General features: G+C 46.4%; 1 protein-coding gene and 1 long non-coding RNA gene across 2 annotated transcripts in view; one reads left to right on the top strand and one right to left on the bottom strand.

Moving 5' to 3' along the window:
* The window catches only part of ITGA9 (integrin subunit alpha 9), a 336,390-nt gene that overhangs the window by 31,568 nt on the left and 277,695 nt on the right, over nt 1-27,127 (top strand). The window contains exons 5-9 of the mRNA XM_038570409.1: nt 6,696-6,763; nt 15,823-15,952; nt 18,830-18,915; nt 21,279-21,347; nt 25,883-26,020. Of these exons, the coding sequence (XP_038426337.1) occupies nt 6,696-6,763; nt 15,823-15,952; nt 18,830-18,915; nt 21,279-21,347; nt 25,883-26,020 (491 nt within the window). The remainder of the gene's footprint in view (nt 1-6,695; nt 6,764-15,822; nt 15,953-18,829; nt 18,916-21,278; nt 21,348-25,882; nt 26,021-27,127) is intronic.
* Nucleotides 1,744-9,076, bottom strand: LOC111091868. The gene is made up of 5 exons (XR_005376848.1): nt 8,848-9,076; nt 7,501-7,614; nt 3,558-3,644; nt 3,111-3,181; nt 1,744-2,235 (listed from the first exon to the last, which is right to left on the bottom strand). It is a non-coding gene; the product is annotated as an uncharacterized LOC111091868 (long non-coding RNA).

Here is a 27,127-nt window from a genome sequence, read left to right on the forward strand (position 1 = left end):
ACAGCAAATTTAAAAACAGATGTAGTTCTGTATTATAGCCAGTTAATGTGGAGAAGGGACCCTGAGGCTGGGAGAGGGAGGGAGGGTAGCTGGAGGGAAGAACCAGGGCTAGAGGAGGTAACCAAGTCTCTGGCAGTGGCTCTTGGAGTTCAGGGAACCCCATCAAGTTTTAATTTTGGTGCCAAGAATTTTTATCATGGGCACAAATATAGTCTGTACTTCAAACATGTTTCCATACATTGTATGGAATTATTGATTACTTAAACTATATCATCTATATATCTATATACATCTGTATTATCCTTACAGATGTCTAAATTTTATTAATCTCATCTCCTAAAATTGCTAATCTGTATGACAGGTTTTTATTCCTTGGGTTTTATTCCTCTCAGAGAAACTGACAGATTCAGATTTACTGACCGGGTGCTAGGGATTGTGCTAGGGCACTTAACATTTATGAGTAACGACCCCATTTAGGGAGTAAGAATTCTTAACTTTATTGTACAGATGAGAAAACAGACTTGGCGAGGTTGGTGAAGGTCACAGGCTTATCAAGGAGCAAAAGGATTGTTGGCATTGAAATTCAGAGCAGGTTTCTTTGTACCACCTGTTCGGTTCGGATGTTGGTTTTTGTGATTACTGGGATGCTGTGGCCCCTCACTGAGCAAGATCTCCTATTATGTCAAAATTTTATTCTGAATTTTTAGGACACTGTACTAGAGGCTCCTCAAGCTGTATTGCAGTCTTGCAGTTGTAGGCACAAAATATAGACAAGTTCTAGCAGATGCAAAGGGAGATGGGGTTCCTCAGCCTGATAACATTTTACTGGTAGGACTATCTGCTCTATGTCCTAGGTGTTTCTTTAACTTGTAGTTATTCTATGAGTGTTAGTTTTGGTCATCATGTGAATTCTTTTTTTCTTTTTTTTTCTTTTTTTAAGATTTTGTTTATTTATTTGATAGAGGGAGAGCAGAGGAGAGGGAGAGGGAGAAGCAGACTCCCCACTGAGCAGGGAACCTGATGCAGGACTCGATCCTAGGACCCCAGGATCATGACCTGAGCTGAAGGCAGATGCTTAACTGACTGAGCCACCGGGCATCGCATCATGTGAAGTCTACTCAGCTCTGAGCTGAGACTGTCACTGAGATGTGCCTCTATGTTCAGAGTCACTGTTTTTGGAGGGATGAAAGATAACATACAGTGTACAGTGTCTTGGGCATTTCAGGCTGCTGTAACAGCAACCTAAACAACAAACATTTATTTCTCACTGTTCTGGAGGCTAGGAAGTCCAAGATCAAGGCCCTGACCTATTCAACGTCTGAAGAGGGCCCTTTTCTCTGTCCTCACGTGGTGGAGAGCAGAGAGAGGCAGGCTCTCTAGACTCCCAAGAGGGTACTAATCCCATTTATGAGGGCTCTGCCCCTGTGGCCTCATCTAATGCTAATCCCCACTGCCTGATACCAGGGAGTATGGCTTTAACTTAGGAATTTTGGGGTGACACGCACATTTAGTCTGTAACACACAGTACGTTGAATGTAGGTATACTGTATTGTGCCTGTAAGTTGCTTGTTTCTGTTTCTGAAGTAGGGAGCTGGCAAAATTGGTACTATTTAAAGATCACAAAACATTACAGATTTTTAAAACGTTTTTTATAAAAAAATATATAACATAAGATTTACAATTTTAACCATTTCAAAGTGTGCTGTACATACATTCACTAGTGTGCAGCCACCACCACCCATCCCTAGAACTTTATCATCATCCCAAACTGATACTCCGTCCTCATGAAACATGGTCCCCTCCACCAGCCCCAGGCCCTAGCAACTGCCATCCTGCTTTGTCTCAATGAGTTTGACTTCTTCAGAGACCTCATATAAGTGGAATTATGCAGTCTCTTTTTGTGACTGGCTTATTTCACTTAACCTGATGTCCTCAAGGCTCATCCATATTGTAGCATGTGTTAGAGTTTCCTCATTAAGACTTAATATTAAGACAATACTCCACGGGATTCATGTGTATACCACATTTTGTATATTCACTCATCCACAGATGGAAAACATTTTTTCCTAGGGCTAAGAATGTTATCACCACAGAGCGTGTGTGCTCTGTGAAGCATGATGGTGTCTCTGAAGCAGATTGGCAGTCAGCAAGCCTGCCCTTTACTCCTGCCTCAGGCTAATTTGCTGTGTGGGCTTAAATAAGCTGCTTGCTCTCTCTGAGCCATGGTGGCTTCATCTGTAAAAGAAAGAGATGAGGTTCAGGTGATAGATGCGCTCACAAGATCTTGTCCCCTCTGAAAGCTGCTTTCACATAATTGGAAGCTGCTGGCTTTATGTAGTTTACCTTTAATGCCCGCCATAGCTTAATTGTCCATTATTTTGAGAAAATGTTTTCCCTTGCTCTCTAACCTAGCTATTTAGGTCATTTACATTTTTTTTTTCCATTTAGACTGTGGTGCCGCACAACTGCAGGCAGTTTTGTCTTTTCAGTTTTATATGTTGAAATGCCCCAGTTACTAGTAGAGATCTGTCTGCCCAAGTTCATTGTCCTCTAAATTGTTTAATGACCAATTATTTGATGTTCACTCAGAAATTGAGCAAAAATTCAGGAATAATTTAGGACTAGAAAGCTGCCCTCCTCCCATTTCATGGCTAAGTTCAGGAGCTATGGAAAAAAACAATTTTAAAATTGATGCATTAAAAAGACTCTCTTTGAAATAGGAAACTTTCTCAAATGGGAAGAGAGATTAGTAGGAATAATATGTTACACTGTCTGTAAATCTTGATCTTTCCACGGGTTGATTTTATCCCACCAGCATTTCTGGAAGAGTGCAGGAAGTGACCCCACCCCATTTAATTCTTGAATGAATTAAAATTCATTAGTGTAAGCTCTGTGTATTGAGTTGTGGGTTGTGAACATTTGGAAACTAGCATTTTTTCCCTTTCTGAATTGCCTTCTGTTTAGACAGGGTTTAGTAAAACCAGCAGCTAAACCAAGGAAAATACTACCATTTTTAGAGCAGAGGAGCCATACAACTTAATGGATCGTGTGGAACACAGGCCAAGTAATTCAGACCCGCCCACAGCAGAGAGAAAGGGCTTTGCTCCAACCTGTTTCTGCCTCTTCCAGGTGATTTCCAGGTCTCCTCGCTCAACCACATCTTTCTTCCAAGATTCGGTTCCTGTGGATTTAACAGTGTTAGGTTTGTTATGGAAGGACAATAGGCTGCTGTCATGACAACCCTGATCCCCCCTTTGCTGCTTCAAGGTGGATAAATGTTGTGTCCCACGCAGTGAGGGAGGGAACCAGCTTGTAGCTCTCCACCTGGCCACATCCTGGGGGCAGCTGGACAATGCGTGGACGTGTCCAGGAGCTGCCCACGGCAGGGCCGCAGCCTGTGTGTGTGCGGGACAAGTTCTGGGAACCCCAGAGCTTGGGGGAAGTCCCACCCCATCCTTGCAGCCTGCACGGCCTGGACTTCTCAGTGGAGGAGGGATTGTGACCTGGGGGGTTCCTTGAGGACCCCGGATGGGGCAGCTTCTTATCTCCATACCTACCTCCCCTTTCAAAGCTCTATGGTATAGAGGGTTTCCTGCCTTCTCAGGAACTGGATCTGCGTGTTCTGTCCTGTTCCTCCTGAGGCCCTAGGGGAGATGGGATTGCCCAAGGTAGAATCAGCCAACCTAAGTTTGGAAAGCCCAGAAACATCAATCCTGTGGGGCCCTGCCCTACTCCAATCGCAACTGCCACCATCCTTAGGCCTCTGGGGTTCATGATGGCTCTGGGTAGAGAACTCAGAATTCCTGGTACCCAGGACTCCCTTCCCAGCAAGGCTGGGGGTGAAGGTAAGGGAGCCTGACTGATCGGAAGACAGAAGGTAGGGCAAGCAGAGCACAGGGCGCAATGGTCCAAGGGAAGGGAAGTTGGAGAACCCGGGTGCTTAGTGGCCGGAGGAATGTACCCAATCTTCTTACATTGCCGCCCAGGCCTTGGGTCTATGCACAGAGCCACATGTGTGCACACCCTCCCTTACCGCTCCAGCACCAGCACATCCCAGTCACTGACACGAGGCTGGTGTTGGGGACAATGAAATAAATGATTCATCTTGCTGTTGAATAAACCGTGAGGGACAAACACTTTTTGTGACGGGGAGAGGGTATCATTTACATTTACCTGCAAGGTCACTCAGACAGAGAAGCTGAAGAGGACTTCTGGAAGGCTGTGAATGGCTCAGATAGGAAAGGGTCTAACCCAGTCACACCAGTTGAGCCTTCCCAGACTAGAGTTGCTACTACTGCCTCCCCTCACCGCAAAGCATGTGTAGTGGGATGGAGTGGGGTTGGAAGTATTAGGACTGGAGCCTGTTCCAAGTTGAAGTGGTTAATCAAGAGTTACAGAAGTTTCTGGGAGGTCAGAGTTACGGGTACTAGTCTGGAGCCCCACGTGGTTGGATTTGATTCTTTGTCTAGAGCACTCTGAGAAGGTGGGTATAGGCCCTAGAATCTCAGAAAGTCAAAGCCAGTGGGACGATGCCTTTGTTCTGTGTCCCTGGCCCTCGGACCTCTGATGAGGTGGTCCCAGCTCAGGGACACTGGGGCTGGCTTCTAACGGTACCTTGATGCTGGCTAAGGGCAGGGGTGCTGGTGGTAGGGCTTTACCTTGCAGGACTTTCTCACGGGGCCAGGAGTGGGGTACTCCTAGATTCCAATATGGCTGTGCCCCCCTTAGAAGTCCTGGCTCCTGCTTCTGGCGTAGAGCTGGCCAGCACAGTCCAGGGATGGGGTAGAGAAAGACAAGTTTTATATCTACTATTTTTGGAGTCCCCATGACAAAGGAGACCTTGAGACTGTTTCCTTTAAAACATGAGAGATTCCTACAGAATTCTTATTCATGTCATAAATTTATGAGGCCTACACTGGTGTGTCCTGCACTGTAGCTTCCTTCAGCTGGTGGGGTCTGAATTTTCTTTGTTTCATTTGCTTGAGAGTTACAGTTGAGTATTTAACCTCTCAAGTCAGTGGGGGTGGATATGCTTTTTTGCCAGACCTTCCAAATTTAATATAACTGTTTGTTCAGTTTGGGACATTTTGATCCTTCTTGCCATTATGCTATTTGATGTAGGTTTATTATTAATTTTTATTATTTCTTGCTATCAGACAGTTTGATGCACGATCTCTTTATGACTTTGCACAAGCCCCACTCCCAGCCCGGGTGCAAGATTTTGCAGAGAACAGGCGAGTTCCATCGTCCCTAGGTTGCTTTCTGGCAAGGCCTGAGTTCTTCTTGTAATAACAGGACAAGGCGGGAGGAACTGATTTAGCCCTTGCAGGGAAGAGGAGTAACTCAATTGACATTCCGTTGTAATTTAGCAGTCGGTTAATGGCCACTTACTGGAAAATGTTACCAGGCTTTGTGGTGAGTGTTGTTAGAAACTGAATTACTCTGTATATTTCCCTAGGGCCCTCTAGAGAAGCTCGGGGCTGCAGGAAGTGGCATTGTGTTGCAATCACAGCTTCATTGTTCCTTCATATTATTTATTTTGTTTCAAAATTAAGTATATTGCCTTTAATGGTACCAGACACTTGCCAAGAGCCCAGAGGTGACATGGGGGGATCACTGGGTTATTTTGTTGGGTCGCCCGGGGCCTGCAGGTGCTGAGGGACCGCCAGGAGCCCGTGTCTGGCAATGCAATTAATTTGAGTCATCTGACTGCACGTCCCTCGGTCTCTATGTCTTTACCCATGTAATTGTTTCAGCTGGCCGGTCACGTCCTTGGTTTTGTGTGATCACTCTCTCCGTAGATCCTTTGATAGGCCGTAGGGGTGAACTAAGGTGAATGTAGGCTTTGCCATTTACTAGCTGTGTGACGTTGGGTGATTGACCTAACCTCTCTGAGCCTCACGGTTTTACCTATTAAGGGATAGCAGTATGGGTTCCCAGGGAAAAGGGATTGATGACATGGCATGCGTGGATGTAGCTAATCATTCTTCCTTCCAACTTAGAAATAAAACAGTGACACCGAATGCTCCTTCGTCGGGTCAGAGTGTTGGGAACTGTGAGGACATGAACGTCGTAACCATTTGTGTCTATCTTGACCTGGAGAGATTGCCCCGTTTACGAAAGGTGGAGGCGTTAGCATGTTGCGTGCACCGTGGGGATAGTGTAACCCAGTCCAGGAGCAGGAGCGGTGGGGGCCCATCTCCCCGTGGCCCCCGGCTCCTCTGGCTGCTTTCTGGTCCGATGGCAGAAACCCTCTTGCCTCCAGCCCTGTGCAGTGTGGTGTTGGGAGGCGTGGTTATCTCCCAGGACGCTGCACACAGGGGTGGCCACACCAAGCCCTTTCTGGGTCATGGTTTCGGCTCCTTTTCCTACTGGGGCTCTCCATCGTTTCTGAAGTAAATGAAATAATCGTCACCAGCCTCCCACTTAATGACTTAATGACCACGGCTGCCGCTCCCCTTTCGCCACGTGTGTGGAGGAAGTCGGCCGGGGCCCTTGGCAGCCTCACGGCCCGGTGGCACCGGAGCCTGGATTTTTGAGGTCCGGTGGGTTCCCGAGACTCGCCTTCCGCGCCCCGGCCTGGAAGGTGTCCCTGGGCCCAGCCCCGGCCCCGGCCCCCCGCGCTCGCGGCTGCCGCCCACGCCGGCCCACACTGACGAGGCTGTGGTTTGCTTCTCCCCTTCCCTGCCCTCCAGAGTATAAGAAGAAGTACGGCGAGGAACACGGCTCCTGCCAGGCCGGGATAGCGGGCTTCTTCACGGAGGTGGGTGTCGGCCCTCGGGCCTTTGCTCCCTTGCTGCCTTTCGTTGCCTGGCGGTGGTCTCGGTAGCCTCTTGAGCTGGGCCTGCTGATGCCCCCGCATACTTGAGCTGTGGGGGGGGGTTCTGATCCCCGGATGTGATATCCAGGGAAGGTTTTTTTTTAATGATAAATTTATTTTTTATTGGTGTTCAATTTGCCAACATACAGAATGAGGATGAGCCCAGTGCTCATCCCGTCAAGTGCCCCCCTCAGTGCCCGTCACCCACTCACCCCCACCCCCCACCCTCCTCCCCTTCCACCACCCCTAGTTCGTCTCCCAGAGCTAGGAGTCTTCATGTTCTGTCTCTCCAGGGAAGGTTATTGACATTGGTGGGCACCTGCTGGCCAGAGGCCCCATTGGTGGGCTCATTTGGAGGATGCACCTCTTTGGACAGTTTCTCTAAAGAGTCTTCTTGACCCTGAGACCCATGGAAGGAACTGATTCAAGAGGGTGCAGGCGAGAGGGTGCTCAGTCACCTTTGTGTCTCATTGCTGGCAGTGAGGAGGATATGTTAAGCATCACCTCCTACCATCCTTCCTTCCTAGGTGGAGAAATGTTATGGTTTTATACATAACTCAGCCAGCCCCTTCCCCACATTCCAAAGGACTGTGGACTTGAATACTTCTGTACCTGTGCAGTCATACCACGATCTTTGGTTGGTGGTACAACGTTAGGGACTGTTCTTAAGTGATGCTTACCTACTGTGAGTTCACTCTTCACATCAACCCCTGATTTCTCAAGTTGCCTTCTGTGTACAAAGCTCCATGTCAGGTCCCATAAGTGGCTTTGGCATCCATGTAGTTGCTCAGGCCCTTCAAAAAAGTACTTTTTATTTCTGATTCACCTGCAATCCTATTATTTTAACCTCCTAAGCATATCCCAAATGTGACAGCTTTAATTCCCCACCACCATCATCCTTCTGGAAAAGCCATTGTCATCGCCTGGAGATATATATTCTGGTCTCGAACTGATCTCCCTGCATTTGTTTCGTTTTGTTTCATTTTGTGTGTGTGTGTGTGTGTGTGTGTGTGTGTGTGTTTGCTTTTGTAATAAAATACACATAACATGAAATTGACCATTTTGACCATTTGGAAGCAAACAATCCAGTGATATTTAGTACATTCACAGTGTTGTGCAACCACAGCCTCTCTAGCTTGAGAACATTCCTGTCACCTCCATGTGCATCTGTTCTCCACCCCCACCCTGTGTTTTCTGCACACCAGCCTGAGGAATCTTTCAAAATCAAACCCTATCATTCTGACTCTGTGGCTTCCCATCACATGGTAGATTAAAATCCAAACTCTGTGTCTTGGCTCATGGGCCTGGCTTTCTGACATTCTCTCTCTTCCTCTTGCTCCAGGATAGCAGAGAGCTGCGGGAGGGGACACCCACCGGTGTCCAGAGCTTTCTGATCTGAAGCAAAGCTGCCCACCTTGACTTCTGTTACTGCTATTTAAATTCAGAAAATAGCAATGCAGCATTGAATTCACAAAGCAACATGGAAAGGGTAGAAAAGTCAGAAATGCTGTCTTTCACTCTCAGACCAATAAATACGAGATGCTTCTTCCTGTTCCTGCAGTCTGCACCCTCTAATTCTTACTATATCCATTCGATGTCACTTTTGTAAGATCCTTATGACCATCTACACAGAATTCCATGGGAGGCCTGGTGGATGGTGCCACCCATCGTCCTCACTGCTCAGGCCCAAAAGAACAAGATTCCTCTCTTATTTCCTCTCCTGCATCCAAACCATCAGGGAATCCCACTTCCTGTGCTCCCCAATCCTATCCCAGAGGCCTCCATTTCTCTCTACCTCTGCTGCCACCTGCAAACCTAGGGCACCACTGCAGGACCCTCCTAATTTCCTGCTCCCACCCTGCCTTGAGGCAGCCTCTTCCCATGCAACTGCCACAACTACCTCCTAGAAATGAGAAAAATATTGTGGTGCTCCTTTGCCCAGAACCTTTTGTATCCCCCTCATACTTACAATAAGATCCAGACTCCTCTACATGGTTGCCCAGGTCTTCCTACCTTTCCTGCCTTACCTGTTATCTGGCCTCCTGGTCTCTTTGCCTCCAGCCTCAGACAGTTGGGACTTATGCTGGAACATACCAGATTCACTGGCAGCATTGGGCTGGAGGTCCCCCCACATGGCATTTTTGTGCACAAGTTCACACTTCTGCAGAAGAGAAATGTGGTAGAGGACTCCAAAGCTATTCAAACTTTGAATTTGGGTACATTCTGAAAAATTGTACTCCAGAAGTGTTTGCCAGCTAACAGCCACCCCCCCCACATTGTTGTGTCATTGATCCTACAGTCTCTCACCAGTATCTGTTTTTGTCATAATGAAAAGGTACCTCATTTTGCTTTAATCTCCCTTTATCTGAGTATTAATGTAGTTTAGTATTCTTCAAATGTTAGCCATTTGTATTTTTCTAGAAATTGGCTGTTTTTGTTCTTGGTTCATTGTTCTGTTCTTTTTTTCTTTTTCTTTTTTTTAAAGATATTTATTTATTTATTTATTTATTTATTTGATAGACAGACAGAGGTAGCAAGAGAGGGCATGAGCAGGGAGGAGAGGTAGAAGCAGGTTCCCTGCTGAGCTCCAAGCCCAACATGGGGCCCAATCCCAGGACCCCAGGATCATGACCTGAGCTGAAGACAGATACTTAACCAACTGAGCCACCCAGGCACCCCATTTTTTTTCTTTTTTTTTTGATTAACTGATTTTTAGAAACTTGTAAGATAGTTTCAACACTAATCTCTCATCTCTTATATGTATTGTAAATTTTTTTTTACCAGTCCAAGTTTGCTTATGGTGTCTTTATAGTACTGCCATCACACATTCATGTTTGTCAAATGTATCAATCATTTTCTCTCTGGATTCTAGACTTCTCAGAAAGGTCATCCCTCTCCTAAGAATACGAAATATCCACCTATATTTTCTTATAGTTTTGTAGGTTTTCTTATAGTTTTATAGTATAGGTATACTTTTATAAGTTTTTAAAGAAAGATTTATCTCTTTAGTACATCTTGGGTTTCTTTTTGCAAACTTTATATGGTAGAAACAAACTCCATTATTTTCCTAAATGTGTAGGTGATTATTTTCTCCTCCCCATTGATTTGAAATACCATCCTGCCATATGCCAGGCTCACACTCTTCTTCCATCTGTATGCACATTTAGGTTTTTTAACTTCTGTGGCTGTCACTTCTCTGGTAGGGTCTAGCAAAGTCTGACTCAGCCCAGGAGGCAAGAGGGTACCACTGTAAGTCCACAAGCAGGTGATGGACACCATGGATGGCAGTGCTGAGAGGGAGAGGTTGTATGGGCTGCTGTGCCCAGGACTTTAAAAGTGGGAGGGCCTGGGGGGAGGCTGTGATGTGGTCTAGCTACAAAACAACAGGGCAGGAAGAAAAAATGCTCAGGGGAATTGGAGACTATTAAGACAGTATCAGTGGGCTGGGTTACTAGAGGCCTATGGGTTGGAGGAAGTAGGTTGTGAGCCAGGGTTCTAGAGAACAGGGGGGCCCCAGTGGCAAAAGGCTGTCTAGAGAAGAATCACTGGGGGAGGTAAACGAATGGGTCTGCTTTCAACACGTGCAGTGTGAGGTGATAGATGGGACACTCATAGGTGTTTTAATTTTTTTTATTATTATTTTTAAAATATTTTATTTAGAGAAGCCCGGGTGGCTCAGAGGTTTAGCACTGCCTTCAGCCCAGGGCGTGATCTTGGAGACCCGAGACCGAGTCCCACATCGGGTCCCTGCATGGAGCCTGCTTCTCCCTCTGCCTGTGTCTCTGCCTCTCTCTCTCTCTCTGTCTCTGTCTCTCTCTCTGTCTCTCATGAATAAATAAATAAAATCTTTAAAAATATATTTTTTATTTAAATTCAATTTGTCAACATATAGTATAACACCCAGTGCTCATCTCATCATGTGTCATAGGTGTTTTTAGAAGATGTTTGGATACAGGGACCAGAACCCCACCTGAGTTGGAAACTCTGATTTGGTCATTGCTAGTACCTCTTTGAGGGGACTGGGTGTGCTCAGCATGGAGTTGGGGGTGGGGTGGGGAGAGGGCTCCTCCTTTCGACAGTGGGAGGAGAAAAAGTAAACTGCAGAAATGAGAACTCATCAGAGATGTTGTTGAAGAGCTAAAAGAGAGAAGGAGCTCCCAGGGAGGAGGTGTCATTGGGGCTGGGTGGAAGGGGTGTTGGTGGGAGGAGCAGAAGGGGCAGGGGTGAAGGAGAATCCAGGTGGCTGTGCAAGCTCCAGGTGACCAGAGGAACAAGAGGACCTATTAGAACTCCAGGCTCTGGGAGCCATGGAACCTCAGCATGTGCTGGCTGAACAAAGAGCAGTGGGACAGTCGTGGTACACAGATGGGGGTTTGTGAGGCCAGCAAGTGGGAGGCTCAGTCCTTTGACCCAGCCACTGCCTCCTGGCTGCCCTGGGCTTTGGCCTTCTGAAACAAGAGGTCTTTGAACTCGCGGTCTCTCCTTTCTGAAACTTCAGCTACTGGAGACTGAACAGGAAATGTGTTTGCAGGGGTCAGGCAACACTTCTCCCCTCCCATGCCCTCCTGCTGACCTCATTACTTGGGCTTGCTTTGGCTGTGGGCTGGCGGTCCCTGCACAGGGCAGGCAGCTACCTTTCCAGCTGGATGTGACTCTGTGGCCTTTTGGACATGGCCATGTGGCCCTGAGTACTCTGGCCCCAGGTGCCTGCCTGCCCTGAAGGTCGTGACGTAGGGGTTACCAAAGCTGTTTGAGCTACCGATGCCATGTAAGCTTTAGTCTGTCACTGAGGGTAAAGGAGAGCTTCCTGGGAACTTTATTTTTGTAGCCTAGGAGGATAGAGACAGTTGTGCGTAGCAAGAGAAGACAGAGCACCCTGCCAGCATTGGAGCACTACCGTGGGAGCCCGGAGCGCAGACTTCTGCTGTAGATGCCAAGTGCCCCTCTGCCCCCCTGCTATGCTGCCTTGCAGGGGCGTACAGAGAGAAGTCCAAGGCTCACCAGACACACCCACACACCTCCATAGTTATGGAGATTCTGCTAGTAAATGCACCTTGGGAAAAGGCCTGTACTGTTCAGGGAAGGGGTTCCACACGTGAGTTAGGCGGTGTGGCCTTTGGCTTGCAGAGAAGGTGGTGTTCCTCTGCACCATCTGCATTGGGTGGTAGCTAATAAGTATTGGTGCCACTTCCTGACCCTTGTGAACAGCATCAAAAAGATGTAGGCATCATCCCTAGTGAATGAGAAAACCAACTACAGGGAGTTCCTGGAACTCCCCACCCCTCGGCCCCAGCCCTGCAGGTCTCAGGTCATCTAGTTTGAACCAAGGGAGGAGTCTGAGCACAAAGAGGAGAAGGAAGACAGACAAAAGCTTTGGTTGGAGGTTTTTGAGGTGATAGATTACCTTGTCTTGTTCTCTTTGCAATGTTTGAGAGACCGGGTGCGGGGATATGTTAGATGTACAGCTCTCAATTTTTATGCTGGATTGATTTAAGTCATCAGAAAACACTGTGTCTACTGCCTGGTATCCCTGAGAGCCTTTTGTGTCTCTGGCACTGCTCAGGATTTTGGCTTATGAAGAGCTGCGGATGGAAAAAGCTCTACATATGGTGTGTACCACTGGTATGGAGACTATTGATTATCATGTTCTTCCATGCCCTATGCTTTTAGACACCCCATTCCAAATGCCTTTCTGAGCTCAAGTCCAAGGAAAAAGTCCTTTGTCTAATATCCCTTCTTCTTTTTTTTTTAATTTTATTTATTCAAGAGACACACACATAGGCAGAGGCACAGGCAGAGGGAAAAAAGCAGGCTTCCTGCAGGGAGCCTGATGTGGCTCGATCCCAGGACCCTGGGATCTTGATCTGAGCCAAAGTCAGGTGCTCAACCACAGAGCCACCCAGGTGCCCTGGTCTAATGTCCCTAGAACTAGTATAGCCCCTTACACAGAGCAGATGAGTGTAGGGGACAGGAGTGAATGAATGCACTCCCCACCTGTGTTTTTTTAGTGATGAGCTATGAGTGCAGCAAGTGATATGTTTTTATAAAACAGCGAGATGCCTCAGTGTCTAGTTTCTCACCTGCTCCCTTGGAGGTGGATGGGACGTCAGAATCTGAATGCAGCATTCCTCCACAGCCATTCCTGGGCTCCACCTTCCTCGATCACCAGGAACATGCCATTCAGGCAGGATCTGGTGGCTTCTCTTCTGGCTGTGCTCACACCCTACTGTTTAAATTTCTTTCCAAATGGACCACGGCACACATGGCACTCAGAACATTGTCCCAGTGCCACCATGGTCATACGCTTGCTCTCCTGCCCAGGTGCTCTTTCTTCTTTCTTTTCTTTCTTTCTTTCTTTCTTTATTTTTTTTCTTTCTTTTCTTTAGATGGCTCTGGCTTTTTCAGACGTTTGCTCTGTGGGAATTCAGTGTGACTTTATGAATTGTCATTAGAAATTCAGAGTCCTTGTAGCAAGATGTAGCTTTCAGGGACTAGTCGGAAAGCAGCAGCTTCTGACAGTGAGGCCAGCTCTGCAGAGAGGGGTCAGCCTGAAAGGATGTTTCTGAAACAAAACGGTGTGGCTCAGCAGTTAAGCATCTACCTTCGGCTCAGGGCATGATCCCAGGATCCCGGATTGAGTCCCACATTGGGCTCCTTGCGGGAAGCCTGCTTCTCCCTCTGCCTGTGTCTCTGCCTCTCTCTGTGTGTCTCTCAGGAATGAATAAATAAAATCTTTTTAAAAAAATGTTAAAAACCATGGGGACTCTAAGGGCCAAGGGCGAGGTGGGTATCTTTTGTCACTGAGAGTCCTTGATGACATTGTGGTGTCTAGTGTCTACTCTCTGCCTGGCCTGCACCTTTGGGGTTTTTGTACAACTGAGAGGTTTCCCCTAAAATTGTCTTTATTTGGACCCTTTTGGATATAACTTTTTCTAAAATATTTTGTATGTTTCCGTGTTGCCTTACCCTGGGAATGTCATACAAAAGGACTTGATTGATCTGTCAGGTTTTCTACACAATTATAGGTGCTTAATACTATGGAATGCAAAATTAGTGATTTTGTTATGAAAATAATTTATATTGTTTCTTATTGCAACATAGGTACTTTGGGAAATATAGATAATCAAAAGAAGGGATTCCCTGTTGGGGAAGGAAGGAATGAAAGCTTCAGCCAGGGTCACCCAGTGGGTTCAGGGAGGCAGTGGACACCTACCCTCAGTACAGCTTACACACAGCCTGTGCTCCATTTTTAACACATTGTGTGTTTTCTGAGGTGACTTCCTGTCAGCATTTAATCGTTGTTCTATAACTTTGTAAAACACAAATTTTGGGGATGAGAGACAGGGAGAGACACAGAGAAAGATACAGAGTGATAGAAGAAGGGAGGGCAGAGGAGGGATCTCTGTAATCCTGTTACACAGTGGGGAAAAAACCATAAACATTCAGGGCTAATCCTTCTGGTCTTTGTTTCATGTCTGTCTGTCTGTACATGCTTCCCCCCGCCCTTTTATAAAATGTGATCGTAGTATGCATATTGTTTGGCCTCTCCTCATTAACTCAGCACTTTGCTGCCCTGTCTCAGTGCTGTTAAGCAACAGCAGTTTTACTGCTGCAGATTCTGTTGAACGGGCGTACCATGATTTAGAATGCCAGCTGTTAGACGGTTAGATCACTTGTAGCTTCCTTTAGCACAGTGACAATGCCTCTCCTTGTGGGTGAATCCACATGGGGATCCACGCTGACTTCCTTAGGTAGATGCATCATTTGGAAGCACTTGGAATTCTCATCAGGATTGCTCATGGGATGGGTCTGTAGCACAGACCTGCTCTCGACCCCATTGAGGGTACAGGGCCATTTACCCCTAACGCAAATGCTGGAGACTGCCATGTCTTGTATTTCTGAGTCTTTTTTTTTTTTTAATTATTTATTTATTTTATTTATTCTTTTTAAATTTATTTTTAAAAATTCATTCATTTTAGAGAGAGCGCATGCGTGTGAGCATGGAAACGAATGAGGGGGGCAGAGGAAGGTAATTTCAATCAGACTCCCCACTGACACAGATTCCCAACACAGGGCTCAATGCAGGGCTTGATCCCACAACCCATGAGATCCTGATCTGAGCCAAAACCAAGAGTAGGACGCCTAAGTGACTGAGCCCCCTGGATGTCCCTCTGGGCCTGTTTTTTTTTTTTTTTTTTAATGAGAGACACACAGAGAGAGGCTGAGACATAGGCAGAGAGAGAAACAGGCTCCCTGTGGGGAGCCCAATTTGGCACTCAATCCCAGGATCCCGGGATCACGACTTGAGCCGAAGGCAAGATGATCAACTGCTGAGCCACCCAGATGCCTCTCTCTGGGCCTGTTTTTAAGAGCAGCGCTGTCTTTTGCTGCCAGGGGTCTCTGTCCTCTTCTTTAGTGCTCCTCTCTGCTCTCTTGATTTCGTTATGAGGTTGCCAGGGGCCACAGTGGCCCAAAAGCAAGCTTTAGAGCCATCCCTGAGAAGAATGTCCTGAGTGAGGACTGGGGACGATTTCCTTGGAGTGTTGGTACCCGTTTTTTTTGTTTGTTTGTTTTTTGCAAAGATGCTTCTTATCTTTGTTTTCTCCTTCCTCTGTAGGAAGCAGGTGGGGTTGGGGACCAGGAGGGAGGTGGTATCTTTTCACGACCACTGTTTCCCGGAATTCTATGATTTAGGACAATGTGCGATGTTTGTCATTTCCTTGTCTGATCCTGGTGTAAAGGTGAGAAAGTACATGTGAGCTTATCCATGGGTAGCAGAGGGGTCTGGTACGTTATCCTTGTCTTTACTCCCGATGACCTTGTGTATATGATGGATTCCATCATGCCAGGGAATCTGCTGAAGTACTTTTCATGGCTCAGCCAAATAAAGTCCTTGGTGTGAAGTGTCTTTGCATTGGATGCAGCTGTGGTTCTAATTATATCACCTGCTCCCTTCCTCAGCATCCTTCCTGTTTATTTACCTTTGGGTCTGTCTTTTGTAGGAGCTGGTAGTGATGGGTGCCCCAGGCTCATTTTATTGGGCTGGGACAGTCAAAGTGCTGAACCTTACAGACAACACCTATTTCAAACTGAACGATGAAGTGATCATGAACAGGCGGTACACTTACCTGGGTGAGTAGCTCAGGGATGTGACAGATAAGGAGGGGAAATGGGAACAATTTTCACCTGGCTCGCCAACTATTGCTTTATGGTAGAAAGAAGAGTTTGTTGGCTTTTACATTTATTGTTCTAATTAGGTGGGCTCTTAGCGAGGGTACCTTACATGGAGCCCTTCACCCAGCAGGTAGAGAACAAAGGAGGGGTCTGGATTAAAACTGGTGTAATCACAGAGCTGACAGTGGAACCTCCAGGGAAGCAAACATTTTCATTTATTATTTGAGCAATTACTCAAGTTCAGATACAAAATGAGTGCAGTGGAATCCTGGTTTCCCTTGACATTTGCTTGGCTGTGGCCTCTGCTTCCTGGTCACACCACCAGTTGCAAATAGAAATAGCAAGAACCAGAAATTAGCATGACAGATGGCAGCGTAATGTTGAAGGTTAATTGCAGGCTCAGGAAAATTTCTCTTATTTTCTCAACCCTTTCAACCTTCTAGAAAGAAAATAGACACAACAGCCACCAGGCAAGCATGACAGTGTACCTATTGAGGGACAGAGATAGCCTGTCTTTGCTTGTGGACCTGAAGATTTTGTGTGGCTCTTTTCCTTAGTACCTGTTCTAAATGCTATAGTTCTGGATACTATTTCGTTTCATTCCTGAAACAACCTTATGAGGCAACTATCATTACCTGCATTTTAGAGGTAAAGAAACTGAGGCATATAGAAGTCTATAACTTGAAAAGGTCACATGGCTTGTAAATAGCAGAGTGGGGGCTTAAACCTGCGGTTTCCAAACCTGAAGCTGCCTGCCATATGTGTGCTGTGGAGACAGCGTTGACCTCTGGTGTCAGCTGGGAGCACCTCAGAGGCGCAGAGCGGGCCTGACATTTCCAGGACCTGCTACAGAGCCCAGTGCACAGCAGGGAGACCTGACACGTGTCTAGAAGGCAGCCCAGAACCTGGTTTGGGTATGGCTTTAGGGTTCAGAGTAAGTCCTTTGAACCTGTGGGACCTGTGCCTTGCTCTGTACCAGAGACCTTTACTGCTGCAGGGCTTCCAAGGGTCACTTAAGGCTTTGAGATCACTCAATACTCTTAGGTAATGTGGTCAGGCCACAGGGTCCATAAGAACTGACCACAATATGGTGTCATCACAAAATCCAAACAGCTTGTGATCACAGCATTAAGGTTGAAGGCAAAGACAAGGTTTGGGGAATATATGGCCACCCATATGGGTTTCTGCTGGCTAAAGGAGAACTTTTAGCCTGCCCACAAGCCTGTCTCAGAAAGCAGGAGACATTTAGACTAAGCTCAGACAGCTTTGACCTTTGTTTCTAGATTGCTTTTGCATCCGGATTCTTTCCTCATCTATTCACCCACTCACTTATTGCCTTCTCCCAGGAGGGAAGATGGCACAGTGGTTAACAGCAGAGGCTTTGGAGACACACAGATTGGATTTGAATCTTTTTTTTTTTTTTTGAGATTTTTTTATTTACTCATTAAGGACTGAGAGAGAGGCAGAGACACAGGGAGAGGGAGAGGCAAGCTCCCTGCGGGGAGCTCAATGCAGGGCTTGATCCCAGGACTCCCGGATCACAACCTGAGCCAAAGGCTCAACCACTGAGCCACCCAGGCATCCCAATTGGATTTGAATCTTGCATTGTTATCTAGGGCATGTTACTTGACCATGTTTAGTTTCAGTTCCTACATCTATAAAGTGGAAGAAATAATCAGACCTTCCTCGTAGAATTGTGAGATTAAAATTTGCCGGCATCCAAAATCACACGTCTGAATGTTCACAGAAGTTTTGTTCATAGTAATGCTGGGATTGTTGGGAACAGCCCAGCCAGATGCCCAGCAGGAGAATAAAGATGTTCTGTACTCTTCATATAGTAGACCACTGCTCAACAATAAAAAGGAATGGCTGCTATTATACTCAGCATGGATGAATGTCACAGGTGTTAGGTTGAGTGAAGTTCTAGAATAGGTAAACATAATATATAGTGATAGAGGGCAGCCTGGGTGGCTTAGCGGTTTAGCGCTGCCTTCAGCTCAGCACAGAATCCTGGAGACTCGGCATCGAGTCCCACGTCAGGCTCCCTGCATGGAGCCTGCTTCTCCCTCTGCCTGTGTTTCTGCCTCTCTCTCTCTGTCTCTCATGAATAAATAAATAAAATCTTTAAAAAATATACATATATAGTGATAGAAAAAGAGTAGTGGCTGCCTGTAGGAGAGCACTGACTTGAGATGGTAGGAGGGAACCTTCTAGTTTGGGGTCTCTGCCTAAATTCACTCTGGGTGGTGATCACATGGCTGTGTACATTTGGACACTTTGAGTTCTATACTTCAGATGTATACACTTGACCATATAAAAATTATATCTCAAAAAGAAAAACATAAAGTATTTAGCACAGTACCTGTTTTCTTTTTTTTAAAGATTTTATTTATTTATTTGGCAAAGAGAGAGAGAGCGCACAAGCAGGGGGAGCAGCAGGCAGAGGGAGAGGGAGAAGTAGACTCCCCCCAAGAGCAGGGAGCTTGATGTGGGGCTCGACCCCAGGACCCTGAGATCATGACCTGAGCTGAAGGCAGGCACTTAACCCACTGAGCCACTCAGGCTCCCCAGTATAGTACCTGTTTTAAAGAGGACTCCCAGAAAACACTCTTTCCTGCCCTCATGTTTTTGTGAACCTGACTTTTTGTGAGATGAGCCATTTCAGGGTGAGAAGACTGATAGAAAGATCCATTTGTTCCCTGGGAGGTTATGTTCCAAGAATAGCTGGGTCATAGGTGTCCAGGGAAGGGATGCTTGAGACCCTTTTTCCTCTGATGGGTCTTTTTTTCCCTGCCCTCTCTCACTGTCTTCTCGGTGAACGCCCCTTCCTTACAGGCTATGCAGTGACTGCCGGCTCCTTCTCTCGTCCGTTCACCACCGATGTGGTAGGAGGTGCTCCACAGGATGAAGGCATTGGAAAGGTGAGGAGTAAAGTCTGGAATAGCATGGAGTCAGACACGAGGGGGGAGCATGCTGCCCCTGGTATAGAGGTTTGTCACTTATTTGATGTGAACATTCTACTAGGTGGCTGGCAGGTAAATGAAGCCATGAGGAGTCTCCCATCAGCCTCCTTCTGACCACTTTTGAGAGCATATCCTGAAAGCTTAATCAGAGAGTGAATGGTGCTCACAGATCTCCCTGTTCTCATCTCAGTGCGTTTGGCAGCTCACTCTGTGTGTGATGTTATTAAGACTGACCATTGGCATCATGGCGTCCTCCAAAGGAATGGTACCCAGCACTGTCCAGGCTCCACTCTGTCAAGCCTTCCCCAATTTTGACTTTGACGTAACAGAATCAGGTCTAGTCCCAAGTGTCTTTGGGACTTTACTTATCTTTTTTTTTTTTTTTTTTAATTTTTTTATTTATTTATGATAGAGAGAGAGTTACTTATCTTGAGGCCTGGAGGCTCATATTTATTTTCCCAGTGTTTTAGAGCCAAGACTGGTTCAGTCCAAAGGCTGAACTGGAAATATGTGGGATCAGTTCTCCTAAAGGATCTTCCCAGGGTATGGGAAAGACCCCATGGATCCAGGGCTTTCTGGTCCCTTTAGGAATTGTGGCCTCTATGGGTCCAAGAGCATGAAGAACTATGCTTGCTGGTTCTTTAGCTCCAGGGCATGGGAAATCTAGATTGAGTAGGTCTACATGAGTCAGGAACCTAAATTTTTGACAAATTCCATAGGTTCTCTGATAGAAAAATCTGAACAAAGGAATAATCTTTGTACCTGAGGCAATAGGGTGGACCTGGGATAGAGTATGGCCATATCTCTAGGGGCTCAGAGAAATGGGGTCTGGATTTTAGAGATGGACCCAAACTACTGTTAATTGGAGCCTTGAGCCAGCATGTCAGTCTGGCCAGCTGACTGGGCTTTACAGGTACATCATGAGAATCATTTCCCCAGATCCCCCTGGGTAGGAGTTAGGAACCGTAGCTCTCGTTTCTGGAACTTGTACCTCCCCCCGCCCCCCCCCACCCTGCTACCACTGGTGCTAGGGAGAAAGGATCTTCGAGAATGAAACCAGATAAATAAAAATGCAATGGTACTGAGCAGGGGGAGGCAGGCAGATGAATCTGATAATGTCAGGAGAGAGGTGGGTCCTTCAGGGTCACACAATTTCCTCTACATGGTGGAGGGAAGAAGCATCAGGAGCTGTCCCCATGCTGATAATGTCACCGGGGAAAGAAGCTGCCTGCATGTGACCAGGCATCCCTAGCATTGTTAAAAGCGCCTGCCTCCTGGGTCACAGCCATGCAGATGCCTCAATGCTTCCTTTTCTCACCAGTTACACAAACTTTGATCTGATTGTGCTGTTTTCTCTGCATATGCTTGTGATAGTTTCAAGATAGTTAAGTCTTAGGATGAGAACAGTTTTTATAACTGATAGAACCAGACAGAGAGAATCCTGGACGCAACTAACAAAAAAGAACCTGAAAATGCTTCTTTCACTTGGATCACATGAGAGGTGCTGGGGAAACTGGTTATAGTTGACAAAATTGCTGACTGTCCCATTCCCGGGAACCCTAGAATAGACCTCTGGCCTGCAGGATTATTTGTTTCTGGTGTCAGGTCATAAACACATTCTCACTAAGGTAGAGGCTTCTTACCCTCTAGGAGGGTCCCCTACCCTGGTCCTCATGGGACACTTCCTATAAGATGCAACTTGAAAAAGAACTTCCACAGTCCTGGCATTTGGGAAGTCCTTTGTGAGTAATCTTCCTTGTGGTAGCGATGCATGGTGCATACTAAAGGCTCTCAAAGTCCTGCAGTAGAGGAATTGATTTAATGTTTAAATCTGGTGTCTCCCCAACTAAACTCCTGCTTACTTAAGCAGATCATAAGGCTCTGATATTCTGTGGAATCACTTTGGAAAACTGCTTTGTCTGAAATACTCCCTTCCATTCCTCTGTCTTCCATTGCTCTACCTGCAGCAGCTCTAACTCTTGGGAATGAAAGAAATATTTCAAGGAAGAAAATGCATACTTCATCCAAGAGTTGAATTGTTTATTAGTAATTTGTAAGCTCCTTGGACCTTATTGTGCATGGCTTCCATGAATGATGTGGTTCAGGAGCAGAGGATGTGATTTCTGCCTTGGAATTGAAGGACATTCTTTTTACAAAGTTGGTAAAGTGCAGGGAATGCTGACTTCTTAATTGTCAGCTAATTTAAGTGCACTTGCCCTGTGCCTCATTGGCCTTGATTTAAGTAGGACTCTCAGGAGAATGCTGGTAAAGATCTTTGATCCTGGCTTCCTTCTTAACTAGATTTTTTTTTCATTCCATAGGTTTATATTTTTAGAGCTGATCGAAGATCGGGCACGTTAATTAAGATTTTTCAGGCATCAGGTAAAAAGGTGAGATTCTTGACACTGTTATCTTCTTTTTTGCTTATGAGATGTCAGAATGTGGGAATCAGTTCATTTTTTTAGAAAATTGGTGGAAAGGTCCTACCTGGGCCTTAAGTTTGTATGGTGGCTCCGCATGCAGTTGCCTTAACCTCCTTAGCATTGTGTGTAACCTGCAGATTGTGGAATTCCTGCTTGATTAGGACATAGGAAGCAAGATGCATTTGGACATGACCAAGTTACATCACAGAGTTCAAAATAGTTTCATAGTTCAGATACTCATCAAAATTACGACTCGCGGGGTCTCTCTGCCTTTTGCAACCTCTCCTCCATCTGCTGCTCTCTTGTACCTACACATCAACACCCCGGAGATCACAGTTTAGTACAGTGCAAACCCATGATAGCTAACCAAGTAGGCACACAGGCAAATGGCTCTCACTCTCCCTGTGTCCCTGGCCCAGCACCATTCCTCCTCATCCTGAGCTCCCTGCCACCATCGTCACAGGGACTATTGTCACACAGAGACACTGTGTGACAGTGTCACTCAGCTCCTTTGGGAACCTGGAAATAGAAATAGCTTGGGAAGGCTGCCTTGAAATTAGTCCTGGGCAAGGTTGATCTGCTTGGGTTGTCTTGTCTTCATCCTGGCCCTAATTCTCTCTCCATTTCCTGCATGTTTCCATTATGCTGCACCATAGTCTGAAATTAAGGCAGGTAGAGAGTGCTTTGATTAATAAGCAGCATTTTTTCACAGGCTTATCAGTCCTGCACCCCTTAGTGTGGCTCAGACCAACAAGATTGTTGAGAGAGATTGGCTGCTCTCAGGGGACACATATTTGGGCTGGGAGGCCAACAAAGTAATTTGGAGGCTTGTCTTGGTGGAGGCCTCAGTGAGCTCTGGGAAGAAGCACAGGACCCCTGGGGCCTGGGAGAGAGATTCCAGGAGATAGGAGAATGTGGAAGGTTGTTATACCTCCCACCACCCTAAGAAAGGGTGAAAAGCGATTATTTCCTTTGTGGGGCAGGCTGTGTGTCCCAGCCCAGTGTGGGGTTAAACCTGCTCTACTCCAGCCTGGCACCATTACACACTGTTCTGGTGGTGGATATTCTCATTTCCCCAAATCCCACTCACAAGTGGAATTTTCTTTCAATTTTAACAATGTTAACGTGTGTACTTGGTATAGAATTGTCATAATCCTTTCCATTAAAAAAAATGCATTACCAAATCAGTTTTGTGAAGTTTTCCCTGGGAACTACACTGGCCTATGTTATTTTAACATTTCTAAAAACCCAGAGCAACAGCACTGGAAAAGGACTGTGAGCAATTCTGCAAAAAAGATTTTCCAGGCACTCCTGACAGTTCAACAAGAAGTAACTCAGTGCCATTTGTGAAAGAGCCCCAAAGAGCAGGATGTAAATGCTCCTAAGCCTAACATTTTATATTTTTCTTACAAAAAAATAATAAATAGGTGAGTGTGCCTACTGTGGGAAACCCAGACCCCCACCCCTCCCCTGCAAACATACCTGGGCTTGACAGCATAAAATTAAAGGAACTGTCCCCCTCTTCCAGCTTTGCTGAGATATAATTGACCTATAGCACTGGGTGAACTTAAGGTGTTCAATGGATGATTTGATCCATCACAGTAAGGCTAGTTGACACACCCATCACCTCACATAAATACTATTTAAGGACTCTAATGTGATGTGTGGAGCTGGAGCACACCTGTCATCCAGTTTTCAGAGTATCTTCACGTTCATTTCCACCTGTGTCTCCATGCCTCCTGCCCACCACCCCCACCAGCCACCTGTGCCCAGGGTGGTCATCCTGGTATAATTAACAGCCTATAATTGTGCCCCCCTCCTTCTCAAAAACCTCCTGGTGCAAATGACAATTTACATGGCCACTCATCTGTGACTGGCTGTGGTCATGTTTCGGGCAACAGATTTAAGAGCAGGTGGTTGGAGAGGTCAACATTTGAGGAGCCACTTGGGCACACTTCCCGAGAACTTTACGCCGTGGAGTCCAGGACAGACTGGTTTGCATGTCTGCTTGAATGTCCTTGTGATGTATGTGTTGGGGCTCCCTGAGAGGGGATGGAAGGGCCAGGTGTTTCACCCACCAGTTCCATGGCTCTGTCACTTGTCACTTTCATTAGGGCTCTACTTGCCTTCACTTTGCACCATCCTAGCTAGAGTCATTCCTTTCTTACACCACTCAATCTTGCTCTCCCATTTTTTCTGGCTTTAACTCCATCATAAGCTTTCTGATTTTGAAAAAGATGATCACTCTCTTTATACATATGATTTTGCTTTTTGCAAGAAGAAGAGAAATTCCAGTCTCTCTGACTTCTCCATTACTTCAGAGGGAAAGGACATGACCCCAGGCTTTCAAAGGATGTCTGTAGCTTTACCCCTGTGTCCGGAGCCACACACACACAGGGGAGGGTTCTGACTCAGCCAACCACTGGCCCACTTCTGCTTTTTTCGACCAGGATTTGGTGAGGTAGTCCTGTCACCTGGCCTACTCTAAAAACAAAACAAAACAAAATAAAATGAAACCTCAAAGTTCTGGGTTTTTTCGATTGACAGCCTTCATATAGTCCATCTAAGAAATCATCAATATGTGCACAATCCAGATGTTAATATAGACACACATCCCTGTATTTCCAGACTTATGGGAGAATTCTGATCAAGGAACACCCTCCCCCCCCCACCCCTGAAAGCATGTCATTGCCATATAGGAGTTTTATTGAGTTAACAGGGTATCTGAAGTGTTTGTATGTCAGAACTTAGATAGGAAACTTCATGTTCAGGGATTTCTGATTGAACATTGATAAAGATGCCAAGTTAAATAGCCCATTGGAATGAAGCACATTGTTCCCATGGGGCTCAGCCAGAGAGAACAGCTAGCAGCTTTGGTCCTCGGGGCCTTGTGTGGGTCTCACCAGCTTGTTTGTTTGCTTATTTTGCTAAAGTCCAGATGGAAAGATCGGCAAGGCCACCGAATTAGTGACTGGCAACTTGGTCTCAGCTGTGAATTCAGGCATTGCCCACATGCTTCTCCTCTGGGAATGGGCGGTGGTAGGGTGGGGTGGGTTGAGCACAAGTGGCATGTGACTGAGGAGGGGCGCCAGTCCCCCGGTTCACTGCAGGAAATGTACCGGAGTGCCCTCCACTCTCACACTCCCTGGGGCAGCGGCCAACAAACTGCAAACTGCAACTCCAAAAGAAAATGCTTGTTGCCATCAGCAGAACCAGAGGCCTTTTATTTGAAAACATTTATTTTAAAAGAATGGCTTTTTTTTTTTTTTTTCTTTTCCCTTTCCAAGAGGTTGCAAACTGGCAGCCTTTAGAAAGGATGCAGCCTGTGAAACTTTGTTTGGCCTGCCCGGTATGTTTGTTTTTTTTTATTCTGAACAAGTTGCTCACATTTTTTTTTTTTAAGATTTTATTTATTTATTCATGGGAGACACAGAGAGGCAGAGACCTAGGGAGAGGGAGAAGCAGGCTCCCTGTGGGGAGCCCAATGCAGGGCTTGCTCCCAGGACCCCGGGATCTCGGCTTGAGCCAAAGGCAGACGTTCAATTGCTGAGCCACCCAGATGCCCCCAAGTTGCCTGTGTTTTAAAAAGAGGCACCTCAAATACAATTTTTGATTTTTGGCTTCTCTTAAAAAACAGGAAGGTTGGTCTTCTCTGGGTCAGCCTCCCTCATGACAGCAGTTGGCTGCGGCTGGGTAGGAGCGTGTCTAGTAGCTGGCTCTGTGGGCTCCTGTTTGCCACAGTCCGTACCACTCATTGTTAGACACTGAAACCAAGTGTCACTTGCCACCTGTGACCAACTTTACAATGTTACATGTTTTTTCTTATGGTTTTTCTGTCACGGGTCTGGATCCCTTTGGCATTTGGGGTTAAGACCCCTGATTTACAGTAATAGGCATTGGAGTAAGCCGTGATACGGGAAGAGCCAATGTAACCTGGTTGTGTTCCCTTATCCATTACATAGTCTTAGGAGTTGTACCTTTTTCTGTCATTGGAGTTCATGCCTTCTTGGTTAGCTTTAGCTCTGAGCAGGCCCAGGGGGAGGGGAATCTATTTCCCCATGTAGCATTTCTTTTCAAGCTTGCCTTATGTTACAAAATTTCATATTCCTACATGGTTGGCCCTGTCAGATGTCTGTTATATGAGGCACTTTTACTATGGTTGTAACCCATTTTGCAACCTCGACTTGCATTTTTAAAAACCATATTGTATTCTCCTGGGATTGGTCCACTTGTTTTCCCCTTGGTAGGGTTCTAAGGAGGGGGCCTCTGAGCCTGTTAGCTTTGGTCTCACATTGCCGGGGCCCCAGCATAGCTGCCAGGAGCCAGGGAAATCAGGCATTTCACCACTGGCCTGGGCCTTCTGGCTTATGGGGCAGCATAGCCTTCACAGCCTCTGAGGGGCTTGGGAGCAAGAGTGCCTAAGCAGCCGGCTAGAGGAAAGTGAGGACCTCCTGTGTGAGGGCAGACACTGAACGCTTTGTTGCAACTCGACTTGGTTGCAGATGGGCTCTTACTTCGGCTCCTCCTTATGCGCAGTTGACTTGAACGCAGATGGCCTCTCTGACCTGCTGGTGGGGGCCCCCATGTTCTCTGAGATCAGAGATGAGGGGCAGGTCACCGTCTACATCAACAGAGGAAATGTGAGTACAGTGCTGGGCACTATGTGGATGAGTGTGTGTGGGGGGACATCTGTCCAGCAAAGAGTGACTGAGACCCTGCTGGGCTGGGCACTGGGCCCCATAACCCAGAGGAAGTGAAAAGACTCTTTTCCTACCTTCAGAAAGCTCAACATTCCATTAATGGAAAGCTGTACACAGTGTTATCACCGCAAACATACAGGGGTTGAAAAAAATTGTAATGTCTGTTGTTTGATTTTGAGTGTCTATTATGTACCTGAAACTGTGCCTCCTGTTTTCTATAAATGATTTCAATGTAATATCAGGGGTCCCATTTCTCAGATGCAAAAACGAGGCCCAGAGAGGTTAAATAATGTGCCCCCCATCACACAACTAGAAGTGGTGGGCTGGAATTTGAACCTAGGCCAGCTGGATCCCTGGAAGTTGTGCTCCCTCCCTGGAAGTATCTAAGCACATGCCCAGGGGAGCAGAGAAACCTCCTGGAGGACGCAATGGCTGGGATGAATCCGAAGGAGTAGGAGTTAGGCAGACAGGCAGGGGTGGGCTGGGAGCTGGGCAAGTGGGATGAGGCATGGGGCAGTAGGACCACTTAGTTCTGGGGGTTGCTTGGGGACCAGTGCAGTGGCCAAGGGCCATGATCGTGGTGCCCTTATCCTGCAGGACCATGAAAGGGGGGTGATGGTGTCAGAAAGATGCCTCTGCCCCTTTGCAGCTGAGTGGAGGATTGGGGGGATAGAGTGGGGGAGTAATGCACAGTGGAGGTGGGAGACCAGTGAGAAAGCAGAATCTTTTCAGCATCTAGAATTAAGAATGTTCAACAAGAGAGTTAAATGCATCAATTTTGTCACCAAACATGAGAAAATGGTTATGCGGTAATCAGTGAAAAGCAGGATGAAAACTTGCTCTACAAACAACCTTTATAAAAATACACAGAATGCATAGAGAATGTTAATAACAGATCTTTGTGGGTGGTAAGCCTTGGATAGATTTTTAGTTTTATCTTTACTCAAAGAGCAAGAATGTAATTCTTTCATGGTAAAAAAAAAAAAAAAGTACACTTTTAAGTGGTGACCAAGATGCTAGTTATCCTAGTTGGATAACTAATTCAGT

Source organism: Canis lupus, chromosome 23 (genome assembly GCF_011100685.1).
Source record: "Canis lupus familiaris isolate Mischka breed German Shepherd chromosome 23, alternate assembly UU_Cfam_GSD_1.0, whole genome shotgun sequence".
In the NCBI taxonomy this organism is placed as follows: domain Eukaryota; kingdom Metazoa; phylum Chordata; class Mammalia; order Carnivora; family Canidae; genus Canis; species Canis lupus.